The sequence below is a fragment of the Orycteropus afer genome, unplaced genomic scaffold (genome assembly GCF_000298275.1).
Source record: "Orycteropus afer afer isolate SDZICR_OR568_19922 unplaced genomic scaffold, OryAfe1.0 scaffold00295, whole genome shotgun sequence".
NCBI lineage: Eukaryota > Metazoa > Chordata > Mammalia > Tubulidentata > Orycteropodidae > Orycteropus > Orycteropus afer.
In genome coordinates, this window is record NW_006921882.1 from 2,009,065 (window position 1) to 2,035,311 (window position 26,247).

Here is a 26,247-nt window from a genome sequence, read left to right on the forward strand (position 1 = left end):
GCTGTACTCCATTGTATGGATAGACCTTATTTTATTTTCCAGTCCTCTCTTGATGGACAGTTAGGATGCTTGTACTTTGTGGCCATCGTGAAGAGTGCTGTTAACATTCGTGTCCAGGTGTCTGCAATCCTGCTTTCAATTATTTTCCAGTTTCTTTAACAGCTAAGTTGTAAGGAGGTATCCGTGTTTCTTACTGCTGCTGTAACATAAGTGCCACAAATGGGTGACTTTAAAGAACATGAATTCATTTCCTCACAGTTTGGAAGGCTAGAAGTCCAAATTTAAGGCAAAGCACTAAGGGAAGGCTTGCTCCCTGTCATTTCTAGAAGAAGATTGCGTTCAGTTTCTGTGGGCCTGGCGTTCCTTCATTCATTGACAATTTTCAGGTGGCAGGTATCTTCTCCTCCCTCTGTGCTTACTTCTCTGTTCCCAACCTTCTCTTTCTATATCTCAAAAGTGAGTTGAAATCTAACAGGAGGCAAAGTTAAGATAACTTCTTAGCCACAACTAAGGACCTTGAGGGAGTAAGTCGCTGGGCCTGTGGACTGGGAACCATAGTCGTTGGGGACATTAAGCTCATTTGGTGCAACATGGTATACAAAAATATTGTTCTACATCTTACTGTGATGAGTAGCAACTGGGGTCTTAAAAGCTGGTGAGCTGCCATCTAAGATGCAACTCTGGGTCTCTCCTCATGAAGAGTGAAGAAAATCAAAGACGCATGGAAACAGTTAGTCCAAAGGACTACTGGACCACAAGAACCTCAGCCTATATGACCCTGAGACCAGAAGAACTAGACGGTGCTCAGCTATCAATGCCAACCACTGGGAAAGGGATCAAAATTGGAGACTCTGGATAGAGTGGGAAAAAAATGTGCTACAAAACTCAAAGTCATAAAAAGGTCTAGTCTTACAGGTCTGATAGAGACTGGTAAAAACCCCAAGACTATGGGCCTAGTGACCCTTCAGACCTGGAATTGAACTCACTTCCATGGCTTAACTCTCAGCCAAAAGACAGATAGGGCTACAAGCTAAACATCTACAGCAGGGACATGCACTGCTTGGAACAGTCTACAATGGGAGATGAGAAGGGCAGCATTTGCACAGGGAGAAAGGTAGGGAAGCAGGAATGCATAGGCAAGAAGGACACAGGGAAAGGGTAACCACAGACAGGAAGTGGGAGGAGAGCTGTTACACTGCAGGGAATGTAACACAAAACAAAATGTGTATGAACAGTTGAATATAAAATGAATCTGCTCTGTAAAATTTCACTAAAATCACAATAAAAAGTTTTTTAAAAAATGAACAGATTTAAGACACACCCACACTGATAAGGCCTCATTAATATAACAAAGAGAGCCCTAATGGGATTATACCCACAGTTACCTTGTTGTTATGTCCCTTCCAGTCGATTCTGACTCACAGTGACACTATAGGACAGAGTAGAACTGCCCCACAGGGTTTCCAAGGGGCTTCTTTATGGAGCAGTCCTGGTGGTGTAGTGGTTAAGTGTGTAAAGATTAACCAAGGAAAAACCCACTGCAGTTGAATCTGTTCTGACTCACAGTGATCCTGTAGGGCAGGGTAGATCTATCCTCTTGGGTTTCCAAAGCTGTCAATCTTTATGGAAGCAGACCGCCACATGTTTCTCCTAGTGGCTTCCAACTGCCGACATTTTGGTTCGCAGCACAGCAGTTGACCACTGCGCCACCAGAGCATCTTCTCACAGGTGTAGAGGCTAGGATTCCAGTACATACTGGGGAACACAATTCAATCCATAATAGGAGGAAAGAGGAAGAGAATCTACAGACTAAATAAGATTTAAAAGACATTATAGGGGCCCCATCCAGGGGTTAGCTTCTGGATTTTCTTTCAACAGCTTTATTTTCACGTTATTGGTTTTTGTGGGCCACTATTATAAACGTGCGCTTACTAAAGTCTGTCACTTTTTTGTAAGTTTGCATGGATTTTGGTGTTTTTATAATATTTATTATATCATTTAGAAAAATAATAGTTTTCTTCTTTCTTTCCCATTCTCAGTCCTCTAATTGCTTTTTGTTTGTTTGCTTAACTGAATTATCTTTTGCATCAATTCAATAATAAATAGCAGAGCAATATGAACCATACTATCTTTACTGTTCCCGACATTAGCTTTTGGAGGTCCCTCATTAAATAAAATGCTGACTTCAGAATATATATAGATACACTGTACGTGTGTGTGTGGATACTCAATATATTTAGAAAGCATCTGCTAAGTCCTATTTTACTGGATTTCTAAAATCATGAATGCATATTAAATGTTGACAAATGCCTTTTTTACATCTACAGAGATGACCCTGTGATTACTTTTCTCCTTAGCTCTATTAATGTGATGGATAATATTACTTTATTTGCTAATATTGAACCAGTCTTGAATTCCTAGATAAATCTCACTTAATGTATTATTTTTAAATTGTGATATTGGATTTTGTTTGCTTATATATTAAGATTTTAAAATTGATATATTAAGATATATTAAGATTTTAAAATTGCAGTATTTGGGAGATGTCTAGAGCCAATTCTATACTTGCTTCCTGAAAATACTTTTGAAGGCATTTTACTTCTATTAAGCCCTGGAATAGTTTAAGTAGCATTGGGATTATTTGACCTTCAAAGATTTAGTAGAATTCCCCTATGAAACCACCTGGGCCTGGTGCCTTTTTCCTTTTTTTTTCTAATTTTAATACATAAAATACATACACACATAAAATGCATAAAAGTACACACATCATAAATATACAGCCCAATGAATTTTCTCAAATGGAATATACCTGCTTAAACAGCATCTAGTTCAAGAAATAGAAACTTACTAGCAACCTTGCAGTGTCCCTCATGTTCCCACCTTAGCCCTTCACTCCAACCAAAGCCTGGAGCCCTTTGTCACAGAGCTCTCTAACTACTCCATTTTCTGTGCTAACTGGTCTGCTTAGACTTTTTGTCTCCACTGGGATCAGTTTTGGTCAACAGTATTTTTCCAGTCAATGATCTATTTCATCAAGGCTTTTTATTTCCATAGAATTATGCAAATATATCTTTATGATTTAAAAGTTTGTTTCTTTAACTGCTATCTCTAATCCTTAGCAAGTACAGCCATTGGATATTTTTGTAGATGCTCCATTAATGTCGTGCAACAGAAAATTAGAAAACTCTCTACTTGGTGTGTATGTATGTTATTGAACAGACAGGTTTTTTTTTTTTTTTTCTTTTTAAATCTAGCTCTCTAGCTATTTTCAATTGCCTTATATGTCTGTGAAAGTAGGACAATTAATAAAAAAAGACTGAAAAAAAAATTAATGTCTTTAAATTATGGTGTTGGTACAGAATATTGAGTATACCATGGAGCGCCAGTTGTTGTTGTTGTGGTTGTTAGCAGGTATTGTCGAGTTGATTCCAAGTCTTAGCAACCCCATGTACAACAGAATGAAATATTGCCCATTCCTGCGCCATCCTCACTGTTGTCGCTATGCGTGGGCCCATTGTTGCAGCCACTGTGTCAATCCAGCTCATTGCGGGGTGTCCTCTTTTCTACTGACTCCCCACTTTACCAAGCAGGATATGTTCCTCCAGGAACCGGTCCCTCCCGGTAACATGACCAAGTACAAGAGATGAACTTTCACCATCTTCACTTCTAAGGAGCATTCTGGCTGCACTTCCTGCAAGACAGATTTGTTCTTTCTGCCAGCGGAAAGACACTGCTGCTTCCATGGGTGTTGACTGTGGACCGAAGTAGAATGAAATCCTTGACGACTGTGAAGTTGGACTGCCTAAAGAATGAACAGATCTGTCTTGGAATAAGCACAGTGAATAATTAAATAAGGTAGGCAAACACAGAGCTCTAGTTGTTCATAGTATGTTGTTAGCTGGATCCCGCTTATGATGACCCTGTGTATAACAGAATGAATCGCTGCCCTGTCCTGTGCCATATCCATGATCCTTCATATGTTTGAGTCCATTGATGAGGCCACTGTCTCTCCACATCAATGACCATAAGCTTGACCACATGTGATGTCCTCTACTGACTGGTCTTTCATGATGACATGGTTTATAAACTACGAATACGTAAATGCTGAAAAATGACCTCTAGAGACACAAAATCTCCAACTGTAAAATGGGAACCTGGGTATCGATTTCTCAAATTAAGTGCAGCATAAGCCCTTGTTAAAAACATGATTTGCATGAACTATTCACAATCTTTTAGAGATAACCCCTTTTTCACTTCTGAACTACCAGCTGTACGATGGGGTAATAGTAGAACTTACTGCATTAGGGTTTTATAAGGATTAAATGACGTCACTTGTACAAAGGACCTAGGACAGTGCCTGGCATATACTAAACTCCCCCCCACCCCCAAAAAAAGTGCTCAGTAAATTTTAGGTTTCAGGTTATAATAATAATTGTTGTTGTTGTTGTTGTTATGTGCCGTCAGACCCAACTCAGCGACCCCTCCTTGGGTTTCCGAGGCAGTATCACTACAGAAGTAGATTGCCCAACCTTCCTTCTGAGGAGTGGCTGGTGGGTTTGAACCGCCAGTCTTCTGGTTAGCAGTCAAGTGCCTTAGGCACTATGCTACCAGAGCTCCTACAATAATTATTAGTTATCTGAAATAATGGTGGTAGCTATTTGACTTGAATGGCAAGCTCCGTGTCATCCTTTGGCATCCTCAGAAGTAAGTTACCTCCTCAGAGAAATCTTTCCTGGGTACACCCTCCCCTAGGTCCTCCCATCCCCTACCCCCTCATCCTGTTTATTGTCTCAGAGACTTGTCACCATCTGTAATTCTATTGATTATTTATTTGGTCAACGTGTTTCACCTGCTCTAGAACATAAACCTCATTAACCAGAAAAGGTAGAAGCTGGCATGGATAAGTACACTCTATACATGAATTAAAGGAAAAGATGACCAAATATGTCCAAGAAAGCATTGTGGTAAAAACGTAAGAGCACCATCTGACCAAGGAGGGTTGTGTGGATACGGTCATTTCTTCTGAAGATCCTAGAATTCATTATTTTAAAATAACCCTAAAAAAGGTGTGTTTGGGGCAAAAGGGAAAGTGGAAATGAAAAAGTTTTAAAGAAGGGTGAGTCCTAAGAGAAGAACCAACCTCAAAAACAAGTGAGTGACACACTTGCCACAGTTAAGCTGGCAGGAAGGCAGAAGTGAGTCTAACACATGGAGGAGAGAGACCATGTCACAAGAGAAGCTCCCACCCCACCATCCACCCTAGATTCCACGGTGCCATGCAGGATCCTCCGGTGGTCACAGGTAATGGGCTCCTGACAATAGGCACTCAGGAGAGAACACCAGGAGACTAGCCTCTTGTTTTCTGCATTTTCCAGAGGGGCATGTGTAGTCAGTGGTGAAGCAGTGGTGCGGGGCTACCTTAATTTGAAGGCCAGCTTCCCTGCTGTGTCCCTTTGCTCAAGGCCCTTTGGCCCCTTGACCACCGTTCAAGCCTTGGCAAAATGGCAGAACACTGATAAAATGGCGGAACAGCCAGACCTATCTCATTGAGTCTTTGCGAGGGCAAGCTGCATGAAAAGCACATTGAATTCATTTTGGTGTAAGGAAATGAGGTAGGGACCCAGTAATGAAGCACATAGTAGATGCTGGATAATTGTTTTTTGATTACCTCTTTCTAGAAAATACCACAAAATGTATGATGATTTTGAGTAGCAAGGTGGGATGCTAGAGTGTGTCATTTTCCTTGGGAAAAGCGCTCCATGCGTGGCCTGGGAATCTCTTTTCTCATTTTGATGGACACATGGCTCATACTGTGACAAGGATTATTTGGTGGAGGTTCCAGAATGTCCAGGTAGGAAGGGCATACAGGGGCCCCTCAGTTCTGGGTCACACAGCGGTTACTTGGTGTGTAGCTGCCCAGTTTTCTCATAGATTGTATTTGGGGTGGTTTGTGGTTTGGAGGCTCATTGGAATTTGTGGGCTCAACTTCATATCCCGTCCCCTTTCTACCTCTTTTCAGAAGGCACAGTGGTTGATGCTAGGGCTAGCTGGTCTCTTCCTCTATCCCTCAGGAGAGCCACACCATGGGCATAGCAGACTTAAGGGACATACCCAGGAGGTAAAGGATTAAGGGTCTGAGTCAAGTCACTTACTCCAAATGGGTCTCATTTCATTGGAGACAGGACCCCTTGGGTGCCAGTGACTCCCCACCAATAATGGTGAAACCAATTGCTCTGATCTGTGTTGCTTTTCATTGTGTGTGAAGTGTCACATTTCCCTCCACGTTTATTGGCAGATTGTATCTTTATATATCCGCCACTCCTTGGAAGGAGGGTGGGGCAATCTACATCCGTAGTGATACTGCCTTGGAAACCCAAGGAGGGGTCGCTATGAGTTGGATCCGACTCAACAGTGCTGAGTTTGGGGTTGTTTTTTTTGGTATATATATATATATATATAATTTGTATGTCCACATATTTTGTCTATTTTCTGATAATTTTTTGCTTAATTCTTAAGCACTCTTTGCTTATTATGGAAATCACCATTACTTTCTCATCTCCACACCCATCCAGTTCATCTTTTGTTTTATATGTGATTTTAATTTTTGTATAGTCATTTAGTCCCATTCACGGCTTTTGGGTCATACTCAGGTCTTCTATAAATCGAGAGTAATTGTAAAGATAGCCATTCTTCGATATCTCTATTTAAATGTTTATGTTTGAGTGACCCACACGGAATTCATTTCAGTGGACAGAATGAAGTAGAGATCCAGTGTAACCTTTTCCCAAATGGTTAGTGAGCTGTTGAATAATCTTACTTTCCCTCATGACTTGAAATACTGTGCTCCTAAGTTAGGCACAAAACTGAGTCCATAGCTGGCAGAGAGCAAAACACACACCACCATATTGTTGAGGGAGACTGGGTCAACAGACACAATGTATGACAACGTTAAGAATTACTGGACAGGGCAGCAATGATAAAAATGGAGAATTCTTTTGACAGGGGAACAACTTTTTTTCTGGGGTACAGGACTGGGAGGAAGGACAAGGGGTGGGTGGGCCTTTCCTATTTGCAAATTGTTTTAAGAAACCCAAAGAGTAGGTCAACAGATGCATACAATGGCAAGAGTTTGCACCCACTTAGAACTCTGGGGCCTTGTCACCTCCACCTAGCTTTTGATGTAGTGAACCAGGACCACATTGAAATCACGCACAGTGGCAGCCAGCGTGAAGACGCAACTAAGTCACAAGAGTCCTGTCTTTTGCCCACATTTAATTTTTATTTATTATGATTTTTTTTAATGCTGCACAAAACAATATTTATTTCATTTGTTTCATTTATTTCTTTGTTTGCTGCTTTTATTTTCTTTATTGAAAGTGAGAGGGAACTTTTGTGGCCTTTTTGAAATTCTTTTTCTGTAGGCCGCCTTAAGCTTTCTAAATTTGGAACATTTAAGCAAGCTGAAAGGAAAAAGGGGTTTCGCAAAATCACTCGGGGGAAAGGAAAGGTTGCTTTGTTAATCATGCCCTATGGTGGGTGATTAACTGCTTGGAGAATTACGTTTCACTTGTAATTAATTGTGCTTAAGGCTTTAATTAAGTTTGGAGTTCCCTTCTCAGAGCAGCTCGTACTGACGGAGGTGCATGCGCTGGATGATGTCACGGCAGTCGTTGAACACGCGGCGGATGTTCTCGGTGTCCACGGCGCAAGTGAAGTGGGGGTAGCAGTAGTGGCGCCCATCCCCACTGGCAGTGCTGATTCTCTGTGGGCACAGACAGCGGCAAGTCAGCGGCACCCTTCAAGAACTTCCCCCTCGCCAGGGGAGACATCTCCCGAGGACAACTGTTGACTGGCCATTGCAGTTTTATCAAACAAAACCAAATCAAGGAGCGTAGGGGCAAAAACAGCTAAACAAAAGTCACACTAGATATTTGGGAAATAAACCTAAAGGACTAGATCGCTTACGTCCCCAAATTTAGAGTGAATTCAGTTTACACCCATACAAAAAAGGGAATGGACCAGAGAAGGTACCACAGAGAAGGTGGGTTCTACTCACCAGAAATTCGTCGCGGATGAAATACTTGGCCCGGGTCACACGTGGGTCCTCTCCGGGCTCGGGAGTAGCTATGAAGAAAGCAGATATTTCATTATTTAAGTTAATTATAAAACAATGGGACCAAACTAGTGGGTCATCGTAGCCCCTTCTCTAACTCTGCTGTCTTCAAATGAAAATTAGGGGAAATGTTTCCTTGCTTCCCCTCATATGTCCCTAAATGGACAACCATCGAGGATGCAGTTTTAACACATGCACCACTGTATTGGACCCATAAGCTGGGCCGCGCTCCGCTCAGCTGCTACGTACCATCCTCGGGAGTAGTGTAACGAGCAAATTCTGGAAAGTAGTCCTCAATCTTGGACTTCCCAGCAAGGACTTTCTCAGCAAGCAGGTCTTGCTTATTGAGGAACAGAATCACAGAGATGGTGCGCAGCCATCTGACAAGAAACGAAGGTAGTTTAATGGCCAGGGAAAAGAAAGCCCTATTTTTGCAAGGAGCTTGAAATGCTTGCACAAGAGCTTGCGCAAGATTCTGTTCTATAACGAGTACAAGCAGAGCTGTGAGGTCAGTGAAGGACACGGGGGGAGGGGGGTGGTTAGCCAGCAGGGGAACCAGGGTCACTCCACAGACCTGTTGTTCCAGATGCTCTTGAAGAGGTTCAAGGCCTCCTGCAGACGGTTGGTCTGGTTGTCCTCCCGAATGACCATGTTGTAGCTGCTGCTGGCCACCACGAAGATGATGGCAGTCACATCTTAGCCACAAGGAGACAAAAGCCATAGTATTGGAACAGAGGGAGATGGAAAGCCAAGGGGAGAAGGTGAGCAAAGATGGCCCTTCACATTTAGGAGGGCAAAACGCCCTCAAAGAGCAGTTTCCGTACCATTGAAGCATTGGATCCATTTGCGGCGTTCATCACGCTGGCCGCCCACATCGAACATGCTGGAGGAGAGGAATGGCATTTGGTTATCCCAAAGGGCTGACCACCGGTCCATTGTTCCACTAGTCAGAGGCAACATCAAGATACAGATAACTCTGCTTTCTCAAAAAGTTGACCTTCAACTTACTGGAAGTTGACCTTGTCCACCTGGAATTTGGTCTCAAAGATTCCAGAAGTCAGGACGCGGCAGCGGAGCAGATCCTAAAGGAAAATTGAGATTTAGGTTAACAGATATTACCAAAACTCATCGAAGTATTAGTAATTGCCCCTCTGGGGCAAAAATCTCAAAGTGTCTCGAGTCCTTGGGTCATGCGAACTCTTGCATACCTGGTCGCTTGGCACATAGTCGGCCTGCTTGATGACATCGATCTTGTCCAGGAAGCTGGCAGGAAAAGAAACATGGTGGTGTTCACAGGGTCGATCAATCTGTCCACCATTTGTCTCTCTATAAAGCCAAGCTAAACAAAAATGATCATTCCCTAGTGACACGGAATGGAGTCAAAGGGGACTTGGCCTAGGTCAACAGTTATGACCCAAAGCTTCTCCTTAACCTCTGCATTAGAGCTAACAGAACATAAGATAAATACTTCTAGAATGCCATTTGACAAATAAGGTACTTCAAATTAAGATTAAAAAAAAGAAGAAGAAGAAGATGGAAGAAGGGTTGGAGCAATTTGAGATCAGCCCCTAGGAACAGGGAACTAACAATTCTTCTAGCAGTTTCCCATGAACGCCTGGGATGACTCAACCACAGGCACAGCCCAGGACAGTGGTGGGGCTGTGTTTTGGCTTTTCCTCTTGAAAGATTGGTTTTGTTATTGCTCCACCTCCTACTTTGGCGAGTAGCGACTGGGACCTTAAAAGCTTGCAAGCGGCCATCTAGTTGGAACGATGGGTTATTCAGAGCAAAGAAGAATGAAGAGAACCAAAGATTCATGGAAACAATTAGTCCTAGCGACTGGAACACCATGCGATCCGCAGCCTGTACGACTATGAGACCAGAAGAAGCAGACGGTGCCCGGCTACCACTGTCACCCACTCGGAGGGGGCTCTATGGAGGAGATCCTGGATAGAGAGGGAGAACGATGTGGAACAAAACTCAAAATCATTGGGGGGGGGGAAGGGGACCAGGTGCTGGTCCGATAGAGCCTGGTGGAACCACTGAGACTGTGGCCCATAGCTGCCCTTCAGGTCTAGAATTGAACCCACACCTGTGGCTTCCAGCCAAACAAAAGACAGGCATATGAGTTGAACATGTACCAGAGGTAGATACACTCCCTGGAGAGAACAATCATGGGAGAAAGAAGGGCTGCTTATACATGGAGGGATGGACACAGGGAAGAGGTAACTATGGGGAGGAAGTGGAAGGGGAGCTGTTGCATTGTGGGAAATTATCAGATTTGATGCCCTTGACAATGATCGACAAAAAATGAGAACTGTTGCACTGCTCGGCTTTGACTGAAATGGCAGATAATTGGAAGGTCAGCCACTGGCTTTTTTTACGTGTGGAAGGGCACACTTAAAGGAAGGCAGCACCCCCCCCAGCCCCAGATGCCAGGGAAAAGGAGACTGAAATGAGTTACTCAGAAAGGGTCCCCCTCCTTCTCCTTTTTAAGAATCTCATTTATTAAAGAGAACAAAAGAGGCTGGCACAAAGGGGCCCTTCGTGGCCTAACCACACCGAACAGGAAACAAACACAAAGTTCCCTTCCGTTCCAGTTGCTCCATGAAATACAACACTCCGGATGGTCAACTTTTAGTTCAAAAGAACGGAGGAAAGAAAACCTCGTGGCCGTGCGGGCTAGGTTCCTTCTGTGGTAGGAGTACAGCGGTGACAGAGGTCGGGGTCTCTGAGTGACCCGACTGTAAACTCAACCAAAGCGCCACGCGAGAAGGTCCCTGCCTGCACCTCGACTCCGCAGGACAGCCCTGGCCTGCAGCAGAGAGGAGCCTGCTCTCGTCGCTAGACTAGACACACGACCAGGAAGAGGAACTTTTGAAAGGTTCCAGCACCGTCCTACGGCAAGTGCATGGTAAAGCCAGTTGAGGGGGTGCATGGGACAGTCGTAAAGGGGGCCCATTCTCACAGCCGATCCCCGAGGGAGAAAAGCACACTGCCGCCCGGGCCGCCCCTTCCTCCCCACAGTTCAGAGTGTGTCTGGCTTAGAGGAGACACCAACTTGCCCAATCAGTCTTACATTACAGCACCCCGCCAGAAATAGCTCCCCAGCCGCCCTGGCCTCCAGCACCGTTGTCCTGACAACAGAACCACAGTTCTATAAATAGACCATCAGCACCAAATCTTGTGAGAGAGACATCTGGAGTGGGGCCAGCCAAACCCCAGATCCACAAATAAAAACAGGCAGCTTAAGACGCGGGCCAGGCACCAGGCTCCCAACTTTAACATAAAGGCACTTCAGCCCGAAACTCACTCTCCCCGCGCCCGCTGGGCTGTGTGAATCATCCAGCGGGGACGACATTTTAAAAGTTTTAAGCTGCCTTGTTCTCTTTTTTTTCCCCTCTCTCTCTCAAGTTTCCTTAAAACTTTCCACAATCTGTGCAAAAGTTGCTGTGGTAAGATAAGGAGGGGTGGGGGAGAAGTCCCTTTGGGCTGCTTTGAAAAACCTTTAAATGGTGTGAGGGAAAAAAAAAAAGAAAATGAAAACACCTCTTGCCAAAGCAGGCTTAGTTGATGAAACTGTCGCCCCCCAGCATTCAAAACTGGGGTGGTTAAACCTTCCTAATCTCCTACCTGGACTTCACTTCTGACTTGGATCCAAAATACAAAACGCAAACAATTCCAGGATTTCCATTTGTTTTGCGTTACTAAAATTAGCGCTTCCAGCTTTTAGTTCAAACTTTGTAGAGAATCAGGGACTTTGCTGAAGAAGGCATGGGGGTTGGGGACACACAGACCGGCCACGATGGACAGTTTTCCTGGTCCTTGAGAAAATATACAAATGTGCCTGTGTGCTGAAGCCTGCATGTCCACTCATGTGACCGGTGGAACAAGCCAATGGACTTCCTAGGGGAAGGCCAGGCAGGGAGAGACACCCCAATCGTGTCACAGACCCTGGACAGAAACGGAGACGGCAAGACGCTTGGAGAACCCCGTGTTTTGTGTGCTGTGGAGCTAACACCACCTCCTTCTCCCTCCTGTTTTTTCACCTTCACCATCATCAGGCTTGGCCACCAAGTCACCCTCACGAGTCAGCCTGTGTCCTGCTCCTTGTTAATTCTTCCTACAGCAAAAATGGCTGAGTTCCAGCTACTTACATATTAAGAGAGGCTGAAACATCACCCATACCTAGGGCCCCCGCACTGTCCCCCAATCCCAAAAGCCATTCCTACTTCTAACGCAGACTGCTCCACAGATGCTCTGGGCAGCAGCAGTCAAAGCCAGCTTGGACTGGTTTTATGTTCCCAACCACTATATGCTTGCTATGTCACACACGGGAGGAGCAAGGTCATAAAATAGTTAAAAGGTGACTCTCCAGATGTGAGGTTACATCCACTGGGAAAGACACGAGGGGCCCCGATGGCCGCCAGCAGTCCGGGAGAGCAAACGGGACAGGCACAGAGAAGGATCCCGTGGGGCAGCAAGTGGGGTCTCAGGCAGCAGCAGGGTCGTGTAGCCGCCAGGCGCAGGTGTGTCGTGAAATCCATTCTTGAATTGTTTCCTCCTCCCCCACTGGCGGCCGCCCTCCCCTCTCAGAGGCTGGATGCTACAAAGGGCTGGGGACTGAACCCACGTTTCTCTCAGGCTCACGCCTGAGCAGCCGCTGTCACTCAGATGTCACCAGGAAGATGACTTATGGGAGGAGCTGGAGGTCTCACTCACTGACGGAAGGTGGCTGGCGCCAGGGACGAGCAGAGGAGCCGGCCTGGCCGTGTGTGAGGAGCGGGGCCAGGCACGCCCGGCACCTTTCTTAACATCGGACTCTGGAGAAGCACGTATTGGTCCCGGGGCACGCTGTTTTCAAACGGGGCGGGATGACAGTTTTCGCCATTTCAAGTTACAAATTCACAGAGGAGACTCAGCTCAAACTCGAAGAGGGGTGCAAGAGAGGCACTCCCCAAACTCACTGCTTTTAGGAAACAGGAGATGTGGCCCCAGGGGAAAGCCAGCGACTTGTGTGATTACTCAAGGACTGCCCCCCTTCTTCCTCCCTCCTGAAAGGCCACTGTTGTCCATGGCTTGTGCTCACTCAGGGGAGCTGTGCCCAGGGTGGGCTCATGGTCCCCACCCCAATCTGTAGACTTTCTAAGCAGTGCCCAAGGTCTCCACCAGGCCCCTAATAGTCCGAACCTGTCCTTCTCTCAGGCGGTCAGTTTCATTTGATGAGATCCCCGCCACTGTCCCGTGCACTGGGCCGGGGACCCAGTCTCCACCGACCACTTACCATCCTGAAATTCAGTCCCTGTGTGAGTGAACCAGTAAGGGTACGAGACAGAGGCGACACAAAGCCTGCCTACCGCCCGGTAAGACTACACGACGGTAACCAAGACAGTCACTTACCTGCAAGCAGACACAGCAAAGCCATTAGCAACTACCGGGAGGGGACACGGATTTCTGACCTCCCGGTTCCTGTCAGTAATGTTTCTAAGCTACAGCAATAAAATGTACTGTTTCGTTACCTAACATGTGAGAGCGGTCCTATCCCCCTAAATGTTTGGAGGTCAAATCAATTACTTATTTCAAGCTAATTAATAACAAACATCACTTTAGAGCAAGTAATTATTATTTTACTCTAACAGGCGTTCCTTGCTTACATAAAATACAGTCAGTGCAATAAGTAGTGCAGTTAAGGGCTTTATAAGACACATGAATCAGACTAGAACTTTCTAGCTACAGGTGGGAATAACTGCTTGCCTTCTATTTAAAGAACTCATTCGCAAATAACTCCACTAAAGAGTGACTGGGGTGTTAGTATTTTGGGCCTTGCGGCCGCGGGGCGAGGTCACTTACTACTGGGCACAGTCGATGAGCTGGTACTCGTTGGCGCGCTCGTAGCAGGCACGCACGCCTTCATCCTCCCAGAGAGCCTTGGCGTGCTCGTAGAATTCCTGCAAGAGAAAGACGGGTACTGTCGTGGGGACGCCGACAGCTCGCTCTGATGCCCAAGCGGGGGCCAACTTGGCAAGCTGATGTGCCTAACGTAGTACCCGTGTTAAAAGGTAGCCGCCACTCATCCCCGCTGGTCTGCTACTACTGTGAACTGTTGGCCTTGGGTGATGTTTCCCCTGCACCTTTTGGAGGGAGGGGACAGTAAGCTACTGAGTCATTTCGCTCCGTTGCAGAGTTGCCTGAGTCGGAAGATGCTCTCGTCTGCGTTAGGCTGTGCCAGCATATGATTCAGCGCTGTGAAAACAGGGCGCTGCGTTCCTAACGTGTGCTGGGACTAGGTTTCCTTCTAGGAAAACGCAAATTTGAGCAAAAAATAGGACGACGGGCAGTCGCTGGCGACTCTGAGCCTGCCCTTTTGGTAGGGATGGCAACCGGAAGAAACAAAGGAGCAAACGGCCCCCCAGGTTGTTTCAAATCGGATGATTCACATTTCATTTCAACATGAAAACATTTATCTTCCCTTCCGAGGGGAGGGAGTTTTCTCCTATATGAATTCAGCCATAGACATCTCGACTGTACACGGAGAAGCAAAACCAGTGCAGGAGGGTATTCTCAGGGAAGTATCATTTCTGCAGTTGCGGGGCTTTGATGGCGAGAGGTCCGTTTCTGGTCCATACGGGTCTGGGTCGAGAACCACAGAGGTTCACGCTTCCTGGTCCCTATCTGTCGTTTTTGGCCTGGAGGTAATGAATCAATATGTACCAAGGCAGGAGGCGAAGGGACGCTTTCAGCACAGAGCTTCAAGGTAGCTTAGAACATAAAGTTCAGATGTTGGAGAAAATGACAAAATCCTAATTACTCGGATGAATTTGGAATAGGATGCCATTTTCTATTAGGAATAGAGTCTCAGTTCATAAGAACAGGCCATTGGTTGCAGCACACACACTGCGCTCACTGCTTCCATTTCTTTTCTTCCCCAACAAATGGCTATTTTAAAACTTTTACCTATCCATATACTTAGTGGGGCTGCAATAGTAACACCTACGTTTGCAGCCAAACCCATTGAAAATACACCAACACAAATCCCCACGAAAGCGGAACAAAAGGCCACAGTAACTCATTGTTTCAACTGTGGACAAGTCTCTTCCTTCAGGGCCTTCTAAATGCCAGCATCTTCCATCTTGTTTCCCCTTCCCCTCTTAGGAGCCACCGCCACCCACGAAGGGGCCACAAGGTACACCCTGGAGCGTGACCACGCTGTGCACTCGGCAAATAATTCTTTACGGGGCAGACCAATCACTGCCCAGGAGGGCACACGGGGAAAAGACTTTTCCAGGTGGTCTACGTCGTGGTTTGTTCTTCTGAGTTACAGTTTAGCTGAGGACCACATTATTTATTTCTTGGTAACATGTTTGCTACGAGAACGTGCCCCTTAGAAATCTCAGAGCCGGCCCTTGGTTGAGGTGTCATTAAGCAGACAAGTTGTATTTGTGCGCCATCTTTAACATAGTTTTGTTTGTCCTGAGAAGTGTGCAGGGGAGTAATTAAGTCTGCCATAGCTCATGCCTTTTTCCCTCATAAAAATTTATAGTCTAATGAAGTGGGGATTGTGGTGTTCAAGTGTGATGTTGACTGGTGGGGATGAGGGAGCCACGATTTACGAGGGGTGGCGGGGATCTGTTCCCCACTCCCGAAACTGTCCATGATGATGGTTCACGTTTTACACGTGAAGGATCTGCATGGGAAGAACTCTCGCCCGAGTGTCAGTGCTCCTGATGTGTGTGGTCTGGACACACGCTCGCCTATGTGCGGGTGTCACTGATGCACCACTGTGACGCACAGGGCTCTAGCCCGGCTCGCCCATCACCCGTGCGTCCTACTGGCCGGGTGAACGGGGCGAAGGCAACTGAATGCAAGAGCTTAGCTTACGGGAGGGAAATCAAAGTCCGGCACGTTCATGACGCTCAGAATGTAGTCCACTCTGAACTGGTTCTCAGGGTTGGCCAGCTCCACAGGGGGGACCAGGTTGCTCATGGCAGCCACGATGGTCTGAAAATGACGAGCAAGCAGTCAGGGAGAGAGCACTGCCTGGAGAGGCGGCTAGGGAAGGCGGGGGGGGGGGGGGGGGCTGACACATACTTCAATGGCCTCCTTCAGGTTGTTTTTGATGTCCTGCACTTTCGTTGCCTTCTCACTACAGTGGGATTAAAAAGAGAAACAAAATCATATTGCACCCCGTTGACGCCAAGCGTGGCTTCAGTCAAGATATTCCAACTAAAAGCATAGTATTCTGTTCTTCCAGGAGGTGTGGGGTTGGGTCTGTGCAGGGAGGCCTGCGCAAAGGCAGCGCCCCACGGCCCTCTCCCGAACGTGTCCTAGGGACACGGCCGACTGGGGCTTTCAGCACACTGGCATCCAGGCAATGAGCAGTGACTGTACCGGAAGTTGCACTTGGTTCCTCTACTGTTTCAAACGTGGCTCCACGTGCTGGGATACTCCCTGAAAGGGTTCCACGGGGCCCTCCTCAGCACCCCCACCGTGTGGGGGTGGGGTGTCACTGTGGGTTGGGGGGAGTCTCAGGTGGGGCTAGAGGCTCTCTCTGGAGCAGGAATGGCTGCAGGTATGGAACTGGTCGACAAACAGCAGCCTCTAGTGCACAGCAATCCATTGCCATGGCCCAGCCACTCGTAATGGAAACTGTCACCGGCCAGGCGCTGCTCGGGGCATCACTGGTTGATACTCATGTGGACTGGTCCCTCGGTGGGAAGAGGGGTGAAATCAGATTCTGCCCCCCCTGAAGGCCTCAGGATCAGGCTTTGGGGGGGGGGCGTGGAGCAAAGGACGCAGGTTTTGTTCTGTGTTAACTGTGGTTTTAACTCGGAAGCACAGTGTGTTCTGCAGAGTGACCGAACACCGAGTCACTGATGGGAGGGGAGGCTGCACCCCTAGCTCTGAGGCTCCCCTAACTTGACAGGAAGCTTTGTATCAGGTCATGTCAACCCAGATGCCACACGTCTGCCAGACACTTGGCAGCCTGGGTTCTCAGGAGGCACAGCCAGAGGCCAAGAAAGACCCTCTTGCTGGGCTACGTATCTTGTGGAACCCCAGTGAATGGAGCTGCCACGTGTTGCACACCTACTACGTGTTGGGTGCTGGGGCCTGATGGCAGAGGTGTGCCAGAGCCAAGCCCCATCACCCCAGCTCTCCAGAGGGGGGCACTGGGACAGAGGGGAAGCGTCCATGCCAGAGAGAGACCGGAGGGCAGGTGGACAGAGCTGCTCTTTTGCTAGCTGTAATTTTTATTTAAAAAATTCCTGGAGATTCCCAGAGTCTGAAGCACCCATGTGGCTGTCTCACCCACAGCCACAGAATGGAGACAGAAAGAGAGGGGACGCCTCTCTGGGGTAGAAGGTCAGAGAATCAGGGTAGCAGAGACGCAGAGCAGAGAGCAGCATGGGGTGGGGGGCAGGGCGAGGAGGGGTTAGTGGGGGACACTGGGTGCAAGCCTGCCATAGCCCCTCCCACTTAGGAACCCGCTCTTGCCCGTGATTACGGCCACGGCTGACATTCACCCCGCCCGTCAGAAGCAGCAGTGGCGCTGATTTGAGGGGGGGCCTTCACTTTCTGAAGGGCCCTGCTTCTCCGCACCCTACTTCTAGGATCTGGCCTCTGTATCAAAGCCAGCTGCTCTTTTCCCATTGGACTGAGGAGTAAGGAAGGGTTCAAGGCTGCCATCCTTGGGGGTGGTCAAAAGTTAATGTGGTGGTGGGGTGGCAGGTAGCACCAGACCGCTCATGGCCGTTTACATGAAAACACGCTGTCTAGAGACCCTCAGGGGCAGATATGGCAGGGAAAGGTGTGCCTGCAAACCAGGGGTGTGGCATTCCAGCACACCCCCCAAAGCTCACCTCTGGCCCCCAAATCCAGCAGGCAACTGCTCAATTTAAGGGGACTAAGTGCCCCCCCATGGGGTCACTGTGCCCTGTCCCTGCAGAATCCGACTGTTTCTGAAATTAACGTCTATCGTGATTTCCAGACTTGGCTTTACCGTGTGAAACCGGCTATTTAAATGTGAGACCAAAAAGGCCAAGGTCTGGCTGCCCCTAACGTTCGCTCATGAACGTAGAATTTACTAAAACCCCACAGGACAAGTCTAGTCCCAGTCATTTTAGGAACAGGCTGCATTTCCTTGGTAATGCGATCCACTAACCTGTGGCTTCGAAAGGCTCACAGGAGCGAGATGCCACATGTTCCAGTGTGAGATGTCCCATCTACAGAGCTGGGCGGGGCCGGGTGTTTCTGGAACCGAGCTTTCCTCTCTCCATGTGATATTTCGTCTAAGTGGTAGTATGATAATTGGGAAACTTCCCGTCTTAAATGTGGGTATTCTGAGGACATGCTCAGCAGTAACCTACGTATGTGAATAGGTGTGGGAGTAGATCAAGTCTAAAAACGCTAAAATAGAAATCGGAGATCTAATTCGGGTGCATACCGCTAAACACAAAAGGCTCCCATTGAAGCACTTACTGCGGAGATGGGATTACATGGGGTTGGCAGGTTTGTCATCGTTTTTACTACTGCTTAATCAGTTTAACATCAAGTTGTGAAATTCAGAGAAATTGTCCCTGATGTTTTGAAACCCCTTAACAAAAACAAAGCCAGATCCATCCTGGAGTTTGGATTGACTTTAAAAAACGGGGGCTGCAAAGCCTCCTGGCAGCCTGTTGCTAGCCCCCCCCATGTGTAGAGGAGATTTTTCAAAACCCAAAACACAAACTCACTGCCAGCAAGTCGATTCCGACTCGCAGCGACCCCCACTGGGTTCCCAAGGCTAAATCTTTATGGAAGCAGACTTGCCTCATCTTTCTTCCGTGGAGCGGCTGGTGGATTTGAACTGCCACTGTTTTGGTTAGCAGCTTGCAGCCCCGTCCTGGCCCCCCATCTCAGTGTGAGGGGAGGGTCTGTCCTACTAGGTTTGTCTGTGCTTTTTGGACTGGAAAACAGATACAGACGACAGAAGACAGACGCAGATCCAGGGATTGCTGAGACATGCAGAGAAGTTTTTATTCATCTCATTTGTTGTTAATACTGAATATTTAGCTGGAGCAAAGTCAGAGTGAGCTGCAGGCAGGGGTCAGTAGGGCTGGAGGGCGGGGCACGACACCCAGGGCACAGCAGGCTGTTGTGTATGGACATTCTCTATCCTCAAGTGCCAACTTCTGGTACAGCACACTCAAGCACTCAGTTTTACGTAGATGCCCGTGTTTGGGACTGTTACACATTTCTGCCAATTACAGATCTTATTTCACTTTTTTGTTGGCTGCTTCGGTTATCATTCAAGGTCAGGTAGCAGGGCCCCGCCCCCGCCCCCCCACAACAGAATAGTATTCTTATTAGAAGTTGCTAGGGATGGAGCGATTCCAGCATGCAAACTGTGATCGGACATAGCCGGAGGATGAGAGACTGTAGCCAGCATCTAGAAATAATAGTCTCTAAAAGAAACAGATGAACAAACATGTGTCAGTGGCTTTGTCCCCGACCCCGGGAATCTTTTGCCCCTCCCTTCCGTGGCCACAGCAGGTCCCTCTTGGAGACAGCCTAGGCTAGGTCCATCGGTTCTGCGTGTTCTCAGAAAACAGCTGCTCCATCTTGGCATGCTGAATCTGCGAGCAGGGCTACCTGGCATGCTGGCGTGTGTGCGTGTGCGTGTGTGCACGTGTGTGATGGGTGCAAGGATGCAAAAAGCTAAGGAAAACAAGTGGACCACGACCGGGGAGAATGTGGAGCCCACTGTCCGGCCCCCTGGCCGCTGGCACATCTAAAGCGCCTCACGTTTAAAGAAATGGGATCGTTTTTGAAAAGACCCAAGGCCTTTTTCGAGAGGATTTGTAAAATCCACCTGCCGCAAGGTGCCAAAGCTTTTATTGCGCAGTCCCCCTCCCCAATTAAGGAGGGCACAGTGTTGTGGATGTTAATAGCTGCAGGAGAATTTTTCTCAGAGAGGTCTGAAATTTTTAAATCAGACCCACCACTGACTGGGTGAATGGAATTTAATAGCGAGTTTTAAAAACAAGTAGCTGATTGAAGTGCAGAGATCGGGAGGGGGAGTAGGAACCGTATGGCAACGTATCAGTGCGCAGAATCCTGAACTGATGTCTAGTGCAGAAATCTATACCCTTCCTCCCAGCTGGATCTAATTACCATGCGAGCATGGCCAAAAAAAAGGGTATCTCGTACTTGGCCTTGCTTGGCTTGTTGAGAGACTGCGTGTCAGTGGAAACAGATAACCGACATGGCTGACGGTCCCTCAGTGGCGCCTGCTTCCTCTACGTCCCTGCCCTTGGTGTCCCAGTATGATCTTCATGTTGGTTTTGTTTGTTACACAATTTTTTTTTCTGTTTTTGAATGTGCCTACCCATCGCTGTTGCTCCTTGCAGCCTGCGGGTCCTCTTCGCCGCCCCTTTTAAAGAGAGATTCAAAGCTGACCTAATCTGCAAGGCACTGCAATTTCCAAAAAGAAAAAGAAAAAAAAAAAAAAAAACCCCCACACAGCCTCTCTGCCTTCCTAAACACGGCGGGAGAACACGCCACACCCGCGCCGCCACTGCCAGCCTCCCGCTAGCTCCTAGGTCGCCTCTCTGGCTACCTGGACCCTGGCTCCTGGGACCGCAGGCGGTGCAGGGCAAAGCCCACACCTCCGCCGCAGCATTAGCAGAGCCCTCTGGAGGCTGGCAGGACCCAGAAGGGACGGATAATTATTTTCTTGTGCTCTCGCTAAATGTACATGCACCGGGGAGCTCCCCAAGCCTCCATTCATCCCACAAGCCTTTAGAGACCCGGGCTCGCAAAGGGCTCTTAAGTCCCAGGCCACATCTTCCTAAGATGCCTCATCTGCACACACAAAGGCGCAGACGTGGCCCGTGCGCTCCTGGGGCAGAATGAGTGATGGCCCTTCTTGCAGTTGGGGAGCCTCCCCCCCCCCAGGATTTTTATTTGTAAACAATGGTCCTGCCATACAATGTTATCTGTGATCTGGACCTTGAGGCAGCCAAAAAAAAAAAATCCAAAAGAACAAAACCCACCACCCACAAAACCAACCCCATCTTCACCAAGAGGAGGAGTCCCTCCTAGAGGGCAGGAAGGGTGGGTGGTGGGCCAGCTACGCCTGGGATCTGGCTCCCCGGGGATGCACATGGCCCAGCCGGCCTTCGCGGCGTTTCTACTTCCCTCTGCTGAAATGTAAGGAAAGCGCTAGCTTGGAGGCAGGGAACTCGCATTCGACCTCGGGATTTCTGAAGGTCACATTAATATTACATGTTACTCTAGACATGCAGCTGGCATGGCAGCCTGTGGGGGGGTGAAGGCGGATTTCGGAGTGCAGCCTGGCTCCCACAAAGCACACGTTTAGAGGCGGCGACGCCGGGACCTGTATCCAGCCAGGACCCTTGAATGGCTGGATGTCACCACCGCACAGGGAATTCCTTGTTCAGGAGGACACAGCTTTTGTCGCAATACCGCAGTGAGGAAAAAGAGTGAAGCAAAACAAAACAGAAAAAAAAACGCATCTTGGACGAGATAAAAATAAGTGATCACGGCTCACCCAGAGAATTCCCTGTATGTGAGTTCCACAGGCTAAATTTAACACCCTCGGAGATTACCTATGGCTTCCTCTACAAAGCAGGCAAACGGGGGCTGTCGCTTCCTCTTTCCAAAAAGAAAACAGAGAAGTCCTGGTTTAAATGCCTTGCCTGTGCCACACACCGGCTCACTCAGAGGAAGGGAGACTCTTTCCTCTAAGAGTCAAAGAAAGCAGGGCCATCTGTAGAGTGACCAGACTTGGGAGGCAGTGACTAGATGCCTGCGCTATCTTCCCTCGGACCCAAGTTAAACACTGGCTGCCGTATCTTTGTAAAAACGCTACCATGTCCAGTTTTAATCACAATTCACCCAGAGGGCACATGGCCAGATGATGTTTGCTTCATGAAGCGTGGCCCAGCGGGTGCAGGGGCTAAATTATGTATGAGATACATGTTCCTTTAAATTACAAATTCACGGCCAAAGGCCCGATTTCATTCTTTGTGTATTGACCGATGTCAGTATCTGTCAGCCCAGGCTTTACCAAGGGTGTGTCAGGAATCAAGGATCTCAGAACTGTTTTGTGGGCAGTGAAGGTGACTTGTTTAATGTCCTATGTGCGCATGTTGATGGCTGTTTGAAAGTCATTCATCAAAGTGGTGAGACACAGCTCATCCTTCTTCGTAGGAACAAGTCCCTCTGAGTCCAGGGCTGGAGTACAGAAAGCACTCTGACCTCAAACGTCCATTCGTGTGGGTGATGTCATCCTTTTCTTACCCCTGGTTAGTTCATCTAACAGATTCTAGAATTTTCCATAAAGAGCTGTCTCCAGACTGCAGTTTTTTGCCGCAGGAAAGGTGCTAAGAGTCCTCCTGTCTCCAGTGCTCGGTGCCTAGCAGGCGACAGGGTCAGTTCTGTGGTTTGGTTTTTGTTTGGGGCATGACTGAATTAAACCATGTCACCTGGACTCACTCCTACCCCTTTGAAAACAGCAGGTGATGCGGCTGAGGGCTACATTTTTTAGTGAATTCGGAAGTAAGACAGGGAATGGCTTTGCGAACCAGCTGGTAACTGCAAACTAGTGCCCTCAGGTGTCTGTAATCTGGTGAGCTCAGTCCCCGTCACGCCCAGGCTGTGCGTGAGAACAGGGCTGGTCCACTTGGCCTAGTCCACACGTTTTGTTACATGAGAAGGACCTGCGGCCAGTTCCTGGTCTTGGGGAGAAAAGCCAAGTCCCTGATTTTATTCAGCACCCCTGTTTGTACCCCTTACACCTGTCTTCTACATCTGTAATACAGGCTCTGAAAATAATAATAATTCTTTATTCTCACTGCAGTATTATCACATTGTCCTATCCCATGAGGCCTGGAAGGACTTTTCCGAAGGCAAAAATGCCCTCTGACAGGTTGGGAAGTACATTCCCAGTCCTTCCATCATTTCCAGGTGTCCTTTTAATTTCTGAGACAGGAGTATTGATTTTTTTTTTTTTTTTTAAGAAACAAGGATTTGCCTGTAATGTTAGAGAGAGGGAGAGGCAGAGAGACAGAGAGACAGAGAGCAGGGAATGAGAGAGAGGAGGAGGGAGGGACCGCTAAGGAGGGCCGCCACTTTCAACTTTGTTTTGCAGTGAATATTCCTGAAACATTTCCCTACTTGTGTTAAACACTGCACTGGTTGACTGCCTGCAGTCTGCTGACAGCCAGGCTCTTGGTGGTCAGCCTGGGCCGCAGCAGGGGTGGCCACCGTGTCAGCCATGTTGGGAGAGCCTCCGGGCGGGCAGGGATGGCAGGTCTGCTGCACGGGACCTGGCCAGGGACGCTGTCACAGGGCCAAGTTAACTGTCCATCTGCAACCAGGCACTCTTGTCCTTGGAAAGGGCCAGGTTTGACAAGAACACTGGTGGGTTTTTTTTTTTTTTTTTTTTTGGGGGGGGGAGAAAAAAACTACATACACACCAAAAACTTTGTTGCACCAAGATTAAAAGGGGCTGGAGGACTCTAGACAGCTCTTCCCAGGGTTTTTACTATGTAGTCAGAACCATGAAGTGAAAGTTGGCTGCGACCCCAAAGCTAAAAACCTACCTAGCTTCCTAAAGGTTAGTACACAGTTAGTTATGGTTTCCCCTGGTCAGACAGGACACTTACTCGCCATTAAACCCATTAACATGCAGGATCCTCATCTGCTTCACAATGGTGCTTTTACCAGATTCTCCAGCACCTAGAAAATGAAAGTAAGTCGCAGGTTACGAAGGCGGCACTGCCCGCACTCTGGGCAGGGGGAGGGTGGCGGCTGCTGCTGCTGCTCTTTCCATAGAAGCCAAGCGACACGGAAAACACAGACACACACACAAAAACAGACTCTGCAATTTTTCCCGGACATTTCCGCGGTGCGACTCTGTGTCTACCTGCAGTATTTCACCATCAGAACAACAAACAAGAATTAAAGGTTTTGCTGTTGGGGGGGGGGTGCTTTCTTTTTTAGGGTTTGGTTTTTGGTGGGGGTTGTGGGTTTTTTAAAAAATTATTATTATTTTTAATTGCGGGATGCAGAAGGGAAGGGGCAAAGAGAAAGAATGACGCAATTTTGTCAAGGGGGGAGGAGAAAATTGAAGTTAAAACAGCGAAACGGAGTCCTCCGAACGTAAGCAATTAGTGGTAAAATGTATACACGATGCAGACAGCCACATAATTCGTTGTTTGCCAGATGTTTCATGGTTAAAATACCCAGGAATCACAAACAATGCCAGGCACTGCAGTCTCCCCCACATCACGTCCCAATGCACCACTTTCCCCCAAACATGTTCACAAGGGCAGCCCAAGTCCGCACAGGTCCACACAGGTTTCCCTCCCCTTGGCTACTTAAAAAGCCATCCCTAAACCCGCAGTGTTACATTTTATCCCCCCCCCCCCATGGTATCTTTCTAAAGAAACATTCTCCCTGGGTGCAACCACCAGACTGCAGGGAAGATGGGAGACCTTCAATGGACTGTCATCTTCTGCAAAAACACAATGTAATCTCAAACACAGTGCTGAAGAACAACCCCACTACCACCAGGAACCTGCAGCAGTGATCAGCAGGAGCAATCGGGGCAGGTGTTCCCGCAAACCACTGAACTGCCAAGATTCCAAGCCCTTCCCAACCCAAACAGCCACCAACAACACATGCATCCATTTTAAGTCACCTTTCATTTGCAAAAATACATTTTAAGGAAAAAAACACATTTGTAGCAAGCAAGAAGGGAGGACTGGCTGCTGTTTTTTTTTTTTTTTTTCCCCCCCACAAATGCTCACTCTCTCCAACAAATAACCCCTGTGCCAACAGTCTGCTGCCCCCCCCCAGACCTGTTTGGTTTGTCCCCCATTTCTTTCTTTCGCACTTTTACTTTATTGTTTTGCTCTGCTGCCCAGATAGCAAGGCATTCCTCCCTCTTCTTGCCTTTTCACAACGCTGTGATCAATATTTGTAGAAGTTAAAATTAGTTTCCACAGAAACATTGATTTCAAAGCAAACACCCTCCTCAGTGTGCAGAAGGCTAGGAAATTAAAATATAGAAGGAACCAGAAGAGGACCCAGGAGCAAAATGAACTCATGGAGCAGGATCTCTGACGGCCTCAAGTCTTGATGGTGAAGGGTGGACCACCAGGCTCCCAGAGCCAGAGATCGGTGCCTCAGTTTCCACACTATCAAATCAGAGGATTGCGCTGTAACAGCTTTTGTGCTTCTGTGATTTGCTCAATTGGTCTGGCACTATAATAATGAGTAGAGGATTGGGGCATTATTATTTTTCCTCTTTGGGGGTGAGGCATTATTTGCGGGTGTCACCACAGAAAAATGCAAACTGCGACCCTGGCATGGGGTACAGATCCCATACCAGAGGCTATCAATCAACTGTGGCTAGATTTAGCCATATTGACTAGAACCCTTTAGAAACATGAGCATCTCCCCAGGTGTGTTCAGATTAACACTTTCAAATTAGTGGAGACTTTGTGATAAGTGCACAAAAGGTGTTAGAAATTTAAGTTACCATTAGCATCATATTCGACTTGAAGTAGCATTCAGATAGCAAGATAGCATCCACAGGAAAGATTCTAGACTTTTCTAGCTTTCTGCTTTGAGATCAAGTTATTATATGCATGTTAATATTTACATAGCACAATTCAACCTTTATAAGTTGCATTCAAGACCTCAACATAGGCACCATTTAATTATTAAAACTGCAAAGAAAAAGCACCAGAGAGACTGATTTTCACTTAATAATTTTCTGCTTTATATAAATCTGGACCCAAGAGAACAAAGACATGACCCACCCCAAAAATCAAACCAACACTGGCACAGAGGAAACCCGCCTTTTACACTTTGATTTTTAGAATCAAGCTGCTTTTTGTTGAAATGTGAACACCAACTAGGTGTTAACCTGGAGAATTCACGAATTTATTCAGCCAGCCAATGACCAAGAACACACAGCCACACTAATTACGCCTGGGTAATTATCTTGCTCATTTCAACCATTTGTTTTACCCTTTTCTTTTTCTTTAAAGAAAAAAAGGTGGCGAGACCATGTCCTCATATTTAACAGGCCTCCCCTCAACACTTTTTTTTTTTTTTTTTTT

The 26,247-nt window shown here is 47.4% G+C and overlaps 1 protein-coding gene across 1 annotated transcript in view; it reads right to left on the bottom strand.

Moving 5' to 3' along the window:
- Positions 1-7,615: 7,615 nt before the first annotated feature.
- LOC103206084 (guanine nucleotide-binding protein G(s) subunit alpha isoforms XLas-like) overlaps positions 7,616-26,247 on the bottom strand; it is a 60,490-nt gene continuing 41,858 nt past the window's right edge. The window contains exons 3-14 of the mRNA XM_007951521.2: positions 23,782-23,854; positions 20,478-20,522; positions 16,202-16,256; positions 15,992-16,111; positions 13,964-14,061; positions 9,322-9,376; positions 9,122-9,195; positions 8,938-8,996; positions 8,688-8,808; positions 8,363-8,493; positions 8,057-8,124; positions 7,616-7,762 (exon numbers count right to left, since the gene is read on the bottom strand). Of these exons, the coding sequence (XP_007949712.1) occupies positions 7,616-7,762; positions 8,057-8,124; positions 8,363-8,493; positions 8,688-8,808; positions 8,938-8,996; positions 9,122-9,195; positions 9,322-9,376; positions 13,964-14,061; positions 15,992-16,111; positions 16,202-16,256; positions 20,478-20,522; positions 23,782-23,854 (1,046 nt within the window). The remainder of the gene's footprint in view (positions 7,763-8,056; positions 8,125-8,362; positions 8,494-8,687; positions 8,809-8,937; positions 8,997-9,121; positions 9,196-9,321; positions 9,377-13,963; positions 14,062-15,991; positions 16,112-16,201; positions 16,257-20,477; positions 20,523-23,781; positions 23,855-26,247) is intronic.